Below are 13,365 nucleotides of genomic sequence, written 5' to 3'. Positions count from 1 at the left end.
GGTCTCTTTTTTTTTTCTTTTTTTTTTTTCAAAACGTGAACATACTCTTTAACAATTTCTTTTAAAAAATGAGAAGCGAAATTCATTTTAAAGTAGTGAAATAGTTAAAAACAGTAAATTGGCTCACGATGTAGATAAGATTCTGAAACTTTGAAAGATATGACGTAAATGAATGCTTCCAAAAATGTTATTAAAGATTTAAAAAAAAGGGGGGGGGGCACGTGTAAAACCTAAAACACATTATGTTTATTTCCTAATTTTTCATTCTACATCTAACATTTTTCTCATAGTTTAACCTAGTTTGGATGCAGCCTATGAGTAATTTGAAATTCACCGTCGCAATATTTCAAGTTCTTTCTTCTATCACTTAAATATCAAAGTAGGCATCAATCTGGATTAAATCTATGGTCTGAGACGTGAAACATATTTTTTATTTATTTATTGATTTATTATTACTTTTTCACTCTAATCCTGACACATCATAATGGTTGAAAATTACAACATGTGTCTTTGATTTAAATTGTAGTTTTCTGTGATTTGATCTCTACTAAAATACTAAACACTTAAATGAATGAAAAGGTGTTCCTTGTAACACCGAAGCACGTGTCTGCAGTAATTTGCAATTTTTTGCATCAAAACGTTGGTACATCATTCATTTATTTTTCAAGCACAAAGCTATTTTTTCGTTACTAAAAACTTAATTACACCATTTATACGCAAAATATGATTTTTAATCGTTAATGAATGACCCCCCAACGTTTAAAAATCTTTTTCTGAAGTTCCATCCATACCTATTCAACTTAGAAGAGTCTATTGACAGAGTTCCGACCTTGCCTATAATTCACTCAGCTGGAAGGATAGAAATATGGACTTTCGCTGAGCAAACAGCCGTTAAAAATTGCTCGATAAACTGCGGAAAAAACACCTGGTTCTCCAGCACACAGTTCTACCCACTGATCCAAATTTGGATCTTCTAACGCGTCAGTTTATTGGGAAATAATTGACAGCCGTTCAAAATAACGTCTGCTGAAAACATTAGACTGCAGGGGTTATTTAAGAGAAAATGAAAGGCTTAGAAGGCGTTTGAATATTACGTAATCAAGTTTATAAGGTTTGTTACATGCGTTCAGGGACGAATGAAAGTTAGGGGAGGTCACAGTGACTTCCCAAATAATTCCTTATTCGGTAAATTTTGTCTGACGATTCGGAAAATTTGGAGAAAATTTGCAAAATTACAATTAAAAAAAATTACAATGATGAAATGTTCATATTTTATGATTTTGTATATTCGGAATTTCACTCGAGTTTTACATGTTTGATGGAATTCAGGCTATTTATATACAAAAATAACACTTGAAGAATTCATGGCTCTCACACTTGAAGTTTCAATAATTGAGTAACTCTGCAGATTATCTGCGGGAATCTTCAAATTTTGCAGGGATCTACAAATTTACTGCAGATTTTTAAAATTAGAAGTAGATCTAAATTTCATGCGAATGACGCTCATTCGGCTCAAAACTCGACATTTACGCAGGAAAATGATCATGTGATGCCGTTACAAAATTCTGAAAAAAAATCTGTAAATTATTGAACTTTTAAATCGTGACAGCTCTGTAATTGGATCGCTTTTGTTTAGAAAACTTTATACCATCGTGTTAGTAATATTTTTATCAACATGTTTATAAAACTTATTACGAAACTCAAAAAGTGTAGGTCAACCTAAGTCGAATCTTGTACTATTGTAGAAAATCATGAAACCTGTGAAATCTCGTCCTTGATGCAAACAATAACATTTAACAAGAATTATGATCCGAATCGAGGTAAATAATAAGTGAATAAGTGTGCTCACTCTTTTTGCCCTTTAATGAGCATCAAATTAGAATCACATTTATGTTTTCTTTGAAATGCCTGTTGACAGGAAATCATCGACAAATATGGATTCATGAATACACCTCTGGAAAATCATTATTAAAAGCTAGTTCCTGAAAAATCATGAGTAACGAAAATTGAGTGCCTTATTACTATAGGGCTGCAGAGTCGGATGGAAAATAACCGACTCCTGGAATTTCGGAGCCTTTGACTTCTATGCCCTAAAACCCTAAAACCAGTCCTACTCCGCAGCCTCGGCAAAGTTGCGGACTCGGAAAGAAAGTGGTTGACTCTGACTCCAACTCTAAGAATTTTAAAGCTATCGACTCCCGAGTATTTTACCCCGAGTTCAGCCAGACTCCGCAGCTCTGCTTATTACGTAACTGTTAATTGATAGTAGCCCTATGAAACAGAAATTGCTCTATGTGTAGAGAGAAGTAAAACTAAGGCTGCAGAGTCAGAGGAAAAATGACGGACTCCGACTCCTGGGATTTTATACCCTTCGACTTCGTATCCCTAAGCAAAACTGAATATTTCCGAGGGTCTTTCTTTCACAAGTGGGCAATTAGAGAATGAAAGAGGGCTCGAAAATTACGAGATTGAGGTCAATCGTATTACACGGGTAAAATGTAATAAATTAATGTTCAATTATTTTATTGTTATATTTAATTCCTTTATTGCTTTGATTATTATAAAATCCATTATATTGTCAAGATTCGGCATTATAGCATTTTTAAGTGTTTTTCAGCTTATGGCTACTTGAAAATTTAAAGAAGAATCGAATGGCTCGAAGAAATGATGTTCTATTAAAGCAGCGACTATTTAATGTCTGAAAAAGTGATCGAGTTAATTAAGGAGAGTGTTTCATCTTTATGAAGCCAGTAACGACGTTTAGTTACAAGCTCAGTATCAGATTTTTTCAATAGGCTGCGGCGCTGATTAAAAATATTTTTAAAAAAATGTGTAAAATAAACCGTTAGATTTACCGTAAAATTCAAACTGGCACCGAGAAAGTACAAATCTTACTTCACTGAAATTTATTTATTTATTTATTTTATTTATTTATTTATTTATTTATTTTTTTGAAAATTTTGGTGTCCCCCCCCCCCCACACACACACACAGAAATAGTCTGCAGTCTTTGCCAAGAATCTTCGCAGCGTCGCGCGGTTCCTGCTACCGGGATTGCTAGCAAAAATAATATCTTCTAATGATTCTTTGCAGATTAACCGCCAATAATTTTTCTCACCCTTGATTTGCTTTCTTCCAACAAATTTAATTGCTTAAATACTGAAACCCGATTGCTTTTTTTTTTTCATTTTCCTTCATCAAAGTTTAAAATCAAGCCATCCGTGAATACTTCATCTATTCTCACTGCATTCACAGATAATTGACCCCGGAAGGCAGAATTGTTTTAACTTCGTTAGAAAAAAGGAAATCGAGCGGGTTCCTGCATTACAAATGCAAGTCTGGTAAGATCTTCATTGATATATGATGCAACCCTGGGACAATGATCACACTCTGAAGATAGTCGAAGTGAAAGAGAATTGGAATCGCGTGTCTGGATGCGTTATTTTCATTGACAAATGGCTTGGAAGTGCACTGTTATTAGCATTGCCAATTCAAAAGCAAGCTGTTTTTTAACCGTTAAGCGTCAACCAAAGGTTTTAGCTGTCAACGGTTGTACACAAAACGATGTACGAAGTATAGTTGAATAAAATACCATTGCATAAAAATTGTGGAATTGCTTTTGCTTATTGTTTGCATTCCTATTGGTTCTTTATTGGTTTATAATTTTTTTCATTAGTGTTTGGTTAATCCGTTATTTTTAGTTTTTAAGCTGCCTGCTCATCTGGCTCGTGGCTTTTGTCTATTGTCTTTTCATCCATAAACTCATTTCTTTTGCATTGAAAAATGCGTTCCTTGTAACGCCGAAACGCGTAGTCTGCAGTAATCTGCAATTTGTGCTGTTTGACGTTGTTATTTCTTTTCAACAAAGTATTAATTTGGAGGTTTGTGTTATTGTTTTGGTTAGTAGTCTGCAACAATTATCTTTTCATGATCATTGGCTTTAAAATTATTTTGTATTTGCAGTAAAATAGTTTCATTCTATTTGCTGCTTTTTATGATTAAAAATTTATTGTGTTCGGAAATCTAACAGAAAGTTACATAGCAATAAAAACTGTCTACCAGTGTCCTGGTACCATTTCTTTTTTCAAAAAATTACATGTTATAAAACACTAACGACGCTTTTAAGGTTGTTCACGATTCTATGTTTCCCAACTAGTTTTAATTCGCAGCACCTTTTTAATAAAATAATCTTCGGTTCCTAAAAAGGTGCGCACGAGTCAAATATCGTGTGAGTTTTTCGTTGGATTTATTACATAATCTGTTTATAAAACTTTGCTTTGTACTAATTTTTAATTATTTTCAGAGCGGAAAATGTTGTATTGTTTTGTTGCTATATTTACAGATTTTATAAATAATTTTTAGGATTTCCTCTGTTTGAAACCGTTGATAAACCCGTTCAAAAAGAACGAATAGATGTTTGTTAATGTTAAGCAATTCTTAGTATTTACAGGGTTGGTCCCTACAATAAATAACGGGAATATTTTTGTGACATTTCGCAGATATACAGGGTGTATCAGTACAGTGTTTACAGACTTTCAGGGCAGATACACATAGCAATGCATGGTCGGAAACGCTTTCCTGACGTGATAGTGACGGCACAAAGCACAAGAAAACTGGACAAACAGGAGGAGAAAACATGTTTATTATTTTTAATACAGCAAAAATGCTGGTAAGTTTTTGTCTGGTGTACACGTTAGATATCGTTACGTAAACGGAAACATCAGATGACGGTGCATGCGCACACGCGGTTTTTGTTGCCGCGCTCGGTTTGACGTTCGATCTTCAATGTACCAGAGATGTGAGGCATGAATCACGACGACCCGGGGTCATAATTTCGAACACCTAGTTTGATGACGATTGTTGGCTCCTTCATGTTCTTTTTTCTTAGTTTTTTGCTGTACTAAGGATAATAAACATGTTTTCTTCTCTTATTCGTGTCTTGTCGTTTTGGTGATTTGTGTCGTCACAACCGCGCCAGGAAAGCTTTTCCGACCATGCATTGCTATGTGGTTTCCCGTCATCTAGGTGTACTCTACCTGCCCTGAAAGTCTGTAAACGCTGTACTGATACACCCTGTATAGTGTTAGTGTCCTTTTACTTATATTCATGGTGATGAAAGTTAGATATTGCGGTTCTTTTGCTTGACAATTCGTTGCATATTTAGAATTTTATATAAACAGGGTGTTTTTCAGTTAACAGTTACAGAACTCCTAAGAGGGGTGCATCCTGACGACTCGAAATCATATAGCAATACGGGACCGGAAATGCTTTCCTGAAGCGGTGATGTACACAGAAGCACCATAAAGAAAAGAGAACGTAAGTGAAAAAACTTTTTAATAAAACATGTAAAAAAGCAAAAGGTACATAGGTCTAAGTAAAAAAGTTTTTTCAACCCGTTACAATGCACACCTCACGTCTTCGGCGCATGGGACTCCAAACAATCTGGAACACTATATCTCAAATTTCTCGCATCGGGAAAGCATTTCCGATCCGGTAGGATTTCGAGCGATCACGGTGCACCCTACCCCTCTTAGAAGTTCTGAAACAGTCTACTGAAACACCCTGTATATATAGATCAGGAGTTCTCAAACGGTGGGTCGCGACCCCTAGGGGAATCGCGGGATGTGGAAGAAAAGTTTGAAGACAATTAATTTATTGCAAGATTATAAAATCAGATGTTCTAGTACTGTCTTATTATAAAATAGTTCAAGAGACAAAATTTCATGTTTATTTTACTAGTTGCTTGCGTTTCTAAGGGTAAAACTTAACCTTTTTTGTAGTTTTTTTGTTATTGTTTTATGGTTTAGACAGAGTTAAAGTTTGGGTGGGGGGGGGCGCCAAAATACTTAGTCTAAAAAAGGGGGTCGCAATGTCTAAAAGTTTGAGAACCCCTGATATAGATCAATACGGTCCTTAATTTCCGTTGTCATCGTAAGGTGTTTAAAATAACAAGTAGACGTTCATGTAAGGGGGAAAAGGGGTTTTGATAGGACTCATCAATCTGTCTAATAAACGTTCATAGAACTCATCACTATGTCTAAAATAACAAATAAACGTTCATGTAAAGGGGAAAAGGATTCTAATAGAACTCATTAAATCGATACATTTCATGTTTGCAACTCACATGATGCAATTCTTCCACCATCAGATGAAGGTGCTTTTTTTTTTCCCCCTCCACTTCATTGTTATTTTGTGCTGCAAGATGTTGCAATAAAATGCGTCAAGCAGATAACATCCATTTGCTTATCGTTAAACAACATGAGATAGATTTTCCTTGTTTACTTTTGTGTTGGTTTTGATAAACATGTGCTAACATCTACACCCTAGATATTATAATAATCGACAGAATATAGAGATATTATAATAATCTTTTTGATTTGTTTGAATTACGTAATTAGCTGTTTCTAGAATAATATTTATATTATTGCTTAAATTTATTGATTCAGGTGTGCCCATCCTCCCCCCCCCCCCCAACTCAATAGCACAAATTCACCCAAAAATTTTCCCAAGCTTTTTTCCTTCTTTCATTTTTTATTTTTCAGCTCTTTTTTATTTCATTAATTTTTTTTAATATTTATTTATTTATTTATAATTATTATTGTTCTTATTAATTTATAAGAAAAGTCTGTGCTACGACAATGAAGTACACACACAAATTAAATAAATGAAATAAAATATAAACAGACTAAAATAAGATAATTTAAATTAAAAATAACTCAATAAATAAATTTTAATAAATGAATATTTTTTTAAACAAATAAATAATTAAAATGTAAAAAAATCTCCCCCCCCCCCAAATTTGATGACGCAACTTGCGCCGTAATCCCCCCCCCCCCCTGTGGGCACTCCTTTAATTGATGTATCAGCCTTTTTATTTATGAAAGTATATTTTTAAGCATTAATCAGGATTTAATCGGTAAAAATGCTATCCAAAATTTTCATTCTGCTCGTGAGAAATTGGTAACACTCAAAGGGTTTTTATTCCCCTCCTCTATCTCTCTCTTTCTCTCTCTCTATCTCTATGTGTGTGTGTGAGAGAGAGATACTAGAACACAGGGGTCGACAAGTGATTTTAGTGAGTTCCAGATACTTTTGAAAGTTTTAAAATCGAGATCCAGAAAAAACCTTCATATTTTACATTAAACGTTAAAAACTTAAATCAGTAATGTGGCCTTCATACAAATATTTTTAAATAATGGTTTATTTCTGTAATTTATACTTCCAAACATTTTTGGCGGTCCAGACTCTTCGCCGTTCGGATCTGGACCGTGGTTCGCTATAATATATATATATATATATATATATATATATATATATATATATATATATATATATATATATATTATATATACTATATATATATATATATATATATATATACTATGATAGAAATAGACTACGGTGCCGCAAGATAATTTAACGCATTAAAGGGGCCAGCGAATTGAAAAAGTTTTGGAACCAATGATCTAAAATAACTATTAAAAAGCATATATTTAATTGAAGGCACTGACGTACTTCATTGAAGCGATAGATAATATAAAGAAACTTAAAAAAAAAAAAAAAGAAAGCCCTGTAAACAAATTATGTTTGTTTCAACCAAAGATAGTCAGACCTTAAATTCAACTCAAAACTTGCTCGTTGCATGAATTGGCCCATGAGATATTTTAAACTGAACATTAATGGATTACCTCAGCAGAATAGTCCACTGCATCTGAAGACGGTCCAACGGTACACCTGATCATCTCCCTACAAAGATCGCTGGCCCACCACCTCACAAATGGTATTGCTCCCCTCCCCCGAAGAACGAGAGACCCCCCCCCCCCCCATGAGAAGAGAATAAGATCCTTTAACGCCATAACACCCCTAAATGCATCCTTGTCGTATGAGGCTATGAAAACAGACCCGTTATTTTAGGAATCAGAGGGGGATGGATACATTGCCCTGCCACCCAGGGCGTGATTAATACACGATCCTGTGGGTCCGTGGACCTGCGCACCATAATTTTAGGAGCCCTAAAATGGGTTAAATTTCTTCCTTTATCTCCTTGTTTTGAAATTACTGCTTTAAGAATGCGGATCTTATAACACTGGACCAGGTATAAAGACTGGTGTAAACCAGAAAAAAAAAAACAGAGCGGATATGCTTGAAGTTGGGGGGGGGGGGAGTCGTTTTTGATGGTCAAAAACCATAGAAAATGACTGAAACAAAATTCTGCTTTTTGAAGAGAGGGAAGGGGAATATATCCCCCCCCCCCCAAAAAAAAAAAAACCTTGGATACGCCACTGTTCTTTAACAATAAAAAACAATTATTTACGAGAAATTATTTCGAACCGAATTTCTTTTTACCCTACGTGCTCTACATATAATCTAAAATAACTGTTCAAAGCAGTCAAGCTCGGCAATATTAGCATACTTGCCAATTTCAACTCTCCGACTGGATAATAAAAACGGAAAATTGCTTCTCTTTCTGTCACCCTCGGAAGATCGCGAAGGATCGTCGCCAGGGGGCAGCACCAATGTAGCAACCAGCTGTTGGTCCCGGCGACCGTTAAAAAGCTGAATAACAACAGTCGTGAAGTTTACGCTGTGAGTGGCGCACGTGAAAGTAGTTCCTTTCATGAAATTCAGTTGTTTCTCGCGTTAGTAAATGGAAAAGTGTTTCGTGAATTAGTAAATAATGCTGCTGAAGCTGTTGGAATCCTAGTGCTTTGGTTTTGTGGATTTGTTTTTGATTATATTTTGTGTGCTTCATTTTTTGAATTGTTTTGTTGGATTGCGTTCGGTTGTCATACATGAAGTACTGGTTCAACGGGATGTTTGTTTTGAATTTCGTGTGGTAAGCTCCATTTATTTTGTTTATTTTTTAATTTCTGTAAATTAATTCTGTGATTTGATTCCACTTTCACTCTACGAATTTCCGAAAAATAAGTGCGCGGGTTTACTTCGCAGCAGAGGCACTGCAGAGTTCTGGGATCCCAGAAACCTTAGTAAGGCCTTTTTACCAATCTGGGCATGGTGTTTCACACGCATGTAATGACTTAAACTTCACCCCTCCCCCACTTCAAATTATGGCTGTATTAATGCTCCGCAGTCTTGTTCAGTCCAGAATGAAAAAAAAAATACATGAAGTACTGTCGTTATTTAGCATGATGGTCATTCACATGATGTTATTTACATTTAACTTCGGTTTGTCTATAGTGATGTATGATATCTAAAATTTTTAAAACAAGAACGTAAGGAACGGAAAAAATTGTTTTAAAATGCTGTTATGAAGCCTGGGGAAATTACTTCGCCTTAGTTAAGATAACGTAAATACTTTTTACAGCTCTCCTAATTTAAGTGGTCAACATGATTCAGGATACTAAATTACATATCTTGTATTAAATGCATCATTGAATAAACGATAGACGAAAAAAAAACTGCGTAGGTAAGGTGAGTGCGTTGCAACTTTGTTTACTTTGTTAGACACACTTCATGCAAGTTTTTTCCCCTTGACCACAAGATGATTCTAATATTCTCATTCGTTTTGAATTTTTTCGTCTTGTAAATCAGAAATTCAGTGAATTAAACTATCTTCACAGATTTATTAATAAGATACTTTAAGGATAAGTTAGTTTTTAAATCGTTTTGTTTTTAAATACGCTTTTGTCCTTTGAAAATGTCATCCAGCATGGAAATTGAAATTAGAAGCTTTTCATTGCATCTTCTGTTAGTCTTGGTGTTGTGAAATATATTGACATTAACTAGTAACCCTTCAATATTTTAGTTCTGTCTTGACCAAATCAGTTATCGGATTACATGGATTAAGTTGTTTTTTGTTCGTTTAACGTTAAGCAACAATATCGCCCGTTTTTCGGATCGCATATGGCATTGTTAAGGTATGCTTAACTAAAACTCGAAACCTGAATACATTATAATAGATTCGTATTTTTTGTTGAAGACTGACTCCATATGCTTAAGCGTTAATCTGATGATGATGTTATGTCCTTCGCTTTGAAATGGACCTGTTCTAAATTTCAATCCAGTTGCAAGGCCAAAAAGGGATCAAAGAATGTCGGGTGCATCCCTTGTAGGCGAGTCACTCCAAAATTGAATTATCTTTTACTAACCATGCTTGAAAGTTCTTCGATTCTGCTATTTCAGAGAGCCTTGCCAAATGTGGAAAGGGGTTGATTTTTCAATGGCACTCTTTTGGCATAAGCTCAACTATTCGATCCCCCTCTCACCCTTAAGTCAACGTTCTATCCCGCTGTTTATCAGCTGGTGATGTCTTCAGAAATAAACATGCTCCGAGCTTTACTATTTTGATTTTCGATGAGTTAGTCGACTTTTGTTTATGATGTGCTTTTAAAACCTTCGTTTTGATTTTTTTTTTTTTTTTGGTAAGTATTTTGATTGGAACTTGCTGTTTTTTATTCCTTCTCGTTTTTTTCTCCTTGTGTTTCGGTCAGATTTAAAATCTGTTTATCAGTCAAATTAACAGTTGTGGAACAAAACAGAATCTTGAAATTTGGAATGCAACTACGCTGCCGTCGGTATTCTTTGCAAAACCCCAAGATTAAGTTGATAAAATTAGTAAGATCGAGGTAAAAAATCAAACATCATGTAAATAAGAATCCTTATTCAAATTTTTGGAATTGCTAGTATTGCAGTTGGGTCTGTTACTAATCTTAAAAATGATCAAGGGAAAACTTGTGACAATAAAAACTGAAAGTGATGTCTTAATAGGTATTCCTTCGGAACAATTTCTTAAACGGTGTAAAAATTATGCAATGCACATAAAAAAATAAAAGTTTCGACTAAATGCAATTGTACTAATTGTATACAGGGAGGACAGTTATAGAGTATAAAGAGACAAATAACATCCAGTGGAGGGTTTTTTTTTTTAAATTAAGCAGCTTTTAAGAAAAAAGTAAGCATGTGCATTCAGGATTGCTTAGCCAAGTAACTAGATTTTAGTGGAAATATTATGTTTTATCACCAAAATGCGTAATAAATGTATCTTTTTCACGAATAAACCCGAACCCGAGAATTTTAAACCAAATCCTAAGAACCCAAGGTCTCTAAAGAAAATCTAAGATCTGGGGGGGGGGGACTCAAGCTCTGGGCAGCCTTGGACGCGATATTTTAGCTCTTACCTGTTAAGTATTTAAAAAATATATTTGAAAAAAAAGTGTCGATTTGGATTTGTAAAATACGTGATTTTTAAATTAATAGCAAGTTTCAATGTTTGCTAATGAAAGAAAAGAAACTTCTTTTTATTTCTTTTATATTCTTCTGCCCCGAATCCCCCGAAATTTAAACCTTTTGGGACAGAAAAAAAAAACTTCAAAGCCACATTAAGAAAAATCTTAGTTCTCTCGCGTATATTGTACTTATGCTCTGGTATACTGTACTTATAAGTCACAAGTTACTACTACAATTTGTTTGAAGTCTGTTTATGCAATAACGTTCGCATGCAAGATCCCATTAGTCATTGCGAACTTCAGTTCCGGAAATCATTTTACCGGACCCGTGATTTAAGGGAGGTCAGAACAGGGAATTTCCTTCATCATTGCTTTGAGAAATTAAATAATCAACATGTATGTGAGAGCGTTTTTTGTTTTTGCGTATAACATGCATTAGGTCCATATCGTGTAACCCCCCCCCCCCCCGTCTTGGAAAAATGTGTAATAACGATCCGGATTTTTTAATTCTAATTTTCCTACTTTTGCTAACGGCTGGAAAGGTTGGATGGTTTGTTGTTTCGCTAAGATGTATTAAGATTGTAGTGTTCATAAAGAGAGGTAATAGTGTCTTTAGTCACAGCGATTTTTTTTTTTTTAATTGAATCATAATGCACGGCAGTGGGACAACGAGGGGGATTAGGAAGTCCCACCAATCCTGAACGCTTGGTTTTTAAGAATTATTGCTAGTTTTAGTATGTGAAATCATTTTTGTAGGAAAATGATGCGAACTATCCTCCTCTTCCCCCCCCCTCCCCCAGCCGAAAGTGGTTGCACTAGCGAAGGGCGGCGATGTTTCAGCAGTAAAAAGAAAAACAAAGTGTGAGACGTAACGAGAACAATGTGTTGCATAATCATGTACAGTTTAGTGAAATGTCTCGTGGAGGTGATCAAATGGTATCGTTGGACTGGCACACCTCCACAAAGACTTCAGTCGTGTTTTTTCTGTCTTTTATTTTTACTGTGACAATGATTTTCCGTGTGTGTGTCCCCTCCCTACAGTGAATTTGTGTATGGTAAATGTATGGAGAGGTTTACTGACCGACAACTGAACAGAAATGATGTCCGAAAAAAATAACTGACGCTTGAGGACTTTGTTTTGGACATTTGAATTACTTCCATCGTAAATATTCCCAGACTTGGTGCTGCAGTAGCAAAAAGGAATGCACAAAAGTTGAAATAAATAAATAATACAGTGAAATCCCGTTACAACGAATACCAATACAACGAAATATCCGTTTCTACAAAACGCATTTTGAGTCTCAATTTAATTTTCGTTACATTGCTTGAATTCTATTGCAACGAAATTCCCGTTACAACGATCAAAATTTACGGCCCCTTGAAGTTCGTTGTAAGTAGATTTCACTGTAATTACGATCTTTTTCTTCCTCGCAAGATATTGCAATTGCGTTTCCCTCCACAAAAGATTGGGACTTCCCCTCCTCTTGTGTTCGTTGGCCTGCGGAAGTTTAATTCCAAACATCGCCAAATCACTGCTGTATCGCCATATCAAATCTACTGTATACATTTAGTAATTTCCAAAATGATATTTAAACCTCTGCATATTTTACTTGCATGCATTAATATTAATTGCTGAACAATGTTTCGTATGTTGTCGTAGTACTTTCTGCCTTGAATTTGTTTTAACATTTTCGCAGCGATATTAATTCTGTTCATGTGCAATATCGCTACAAATTGTAACATTTTTTGTTAACGAAATTATATGGCTTTTTCAATTTCGTGACACTCGGCTACCTCTGCAGGAAATTCTGTGCGAAGCTCTATATATTTCTTCATAAACTCTTTTATGCACTTCTCTTTATATGCTTCCAATTATTTTTGTCTTTCAAGTTTTGCTCTGTTCCTGTATACCTCGAGCATGATCTTATTAACTACTAACCGTCATGTCTTGGAAGTCGTCCTGTGGCTTCCTCAACTAGTCATCAAATTGCTTTTTTATAACTACTGGCATCATATATTGGCGTTGCAGCCTTAAAGTTCTTAAAACGTCTACATAAACGTATAGATCGACGAAACAATCCAATGAGTTGAACTGCTTCATTATTTTGTTGCCCAGCTTTTTTGTTTAGGTATTACGGTAAATATTACACAATTTTCTTTTAAGAGCTAATCTAGAGTTA

General features: G+C 35.0%; 1 protein-coding gene across 3 annotated transcripts in view; it reads left to right on the top strand.

Moving 5' to 3' along the window:
- The window catches only part of LOC129219327 (MOB kinase activator-like 2), a 456,395-nt gene that overhangs the window by 352,320 nt on the left and 90,710 nt on the right, over window positions 1-13,365 (top strand). The window contains exon 1 of one of the 3 annotated variants that reach the window (XM_054853682.1): window positions 8,256-8,835. The exons of the other annotated variants lie outside the window; for them this stretch is intronic. Coding sequence (XP_054709657.1) covers window positions 8,792-8,835 — 44 coding nt within the window. The 5' untranslated portion in view covers window positions 8,256-8,791. Of the gene's footprint in view, window positions 1-8,255; window positions 8,836-13,365 lie in introns of those variants that run through there. 3 annotated transcript variants of the gene reach the window in all.

The sequence above is a fragment of the Uloborus diversus genome, chromosome 3 (assembly GCF_026930045.1).
Source record: "Uloborus diversus isolate 005 chromosome 3, Udiv.v.3.1, whole genome shotgun sequence".
Lineage (NCBI taxonomy): Eukaryota > Metazoa > Arthropoda > Arachnida > Araneae > Uloboridae > Uloborus > Uloborus diversus.
Note: the sequence above shows the minus strand (reverse complement) of the source record. Positions and strands in the feature narration are given on the sequence as shown.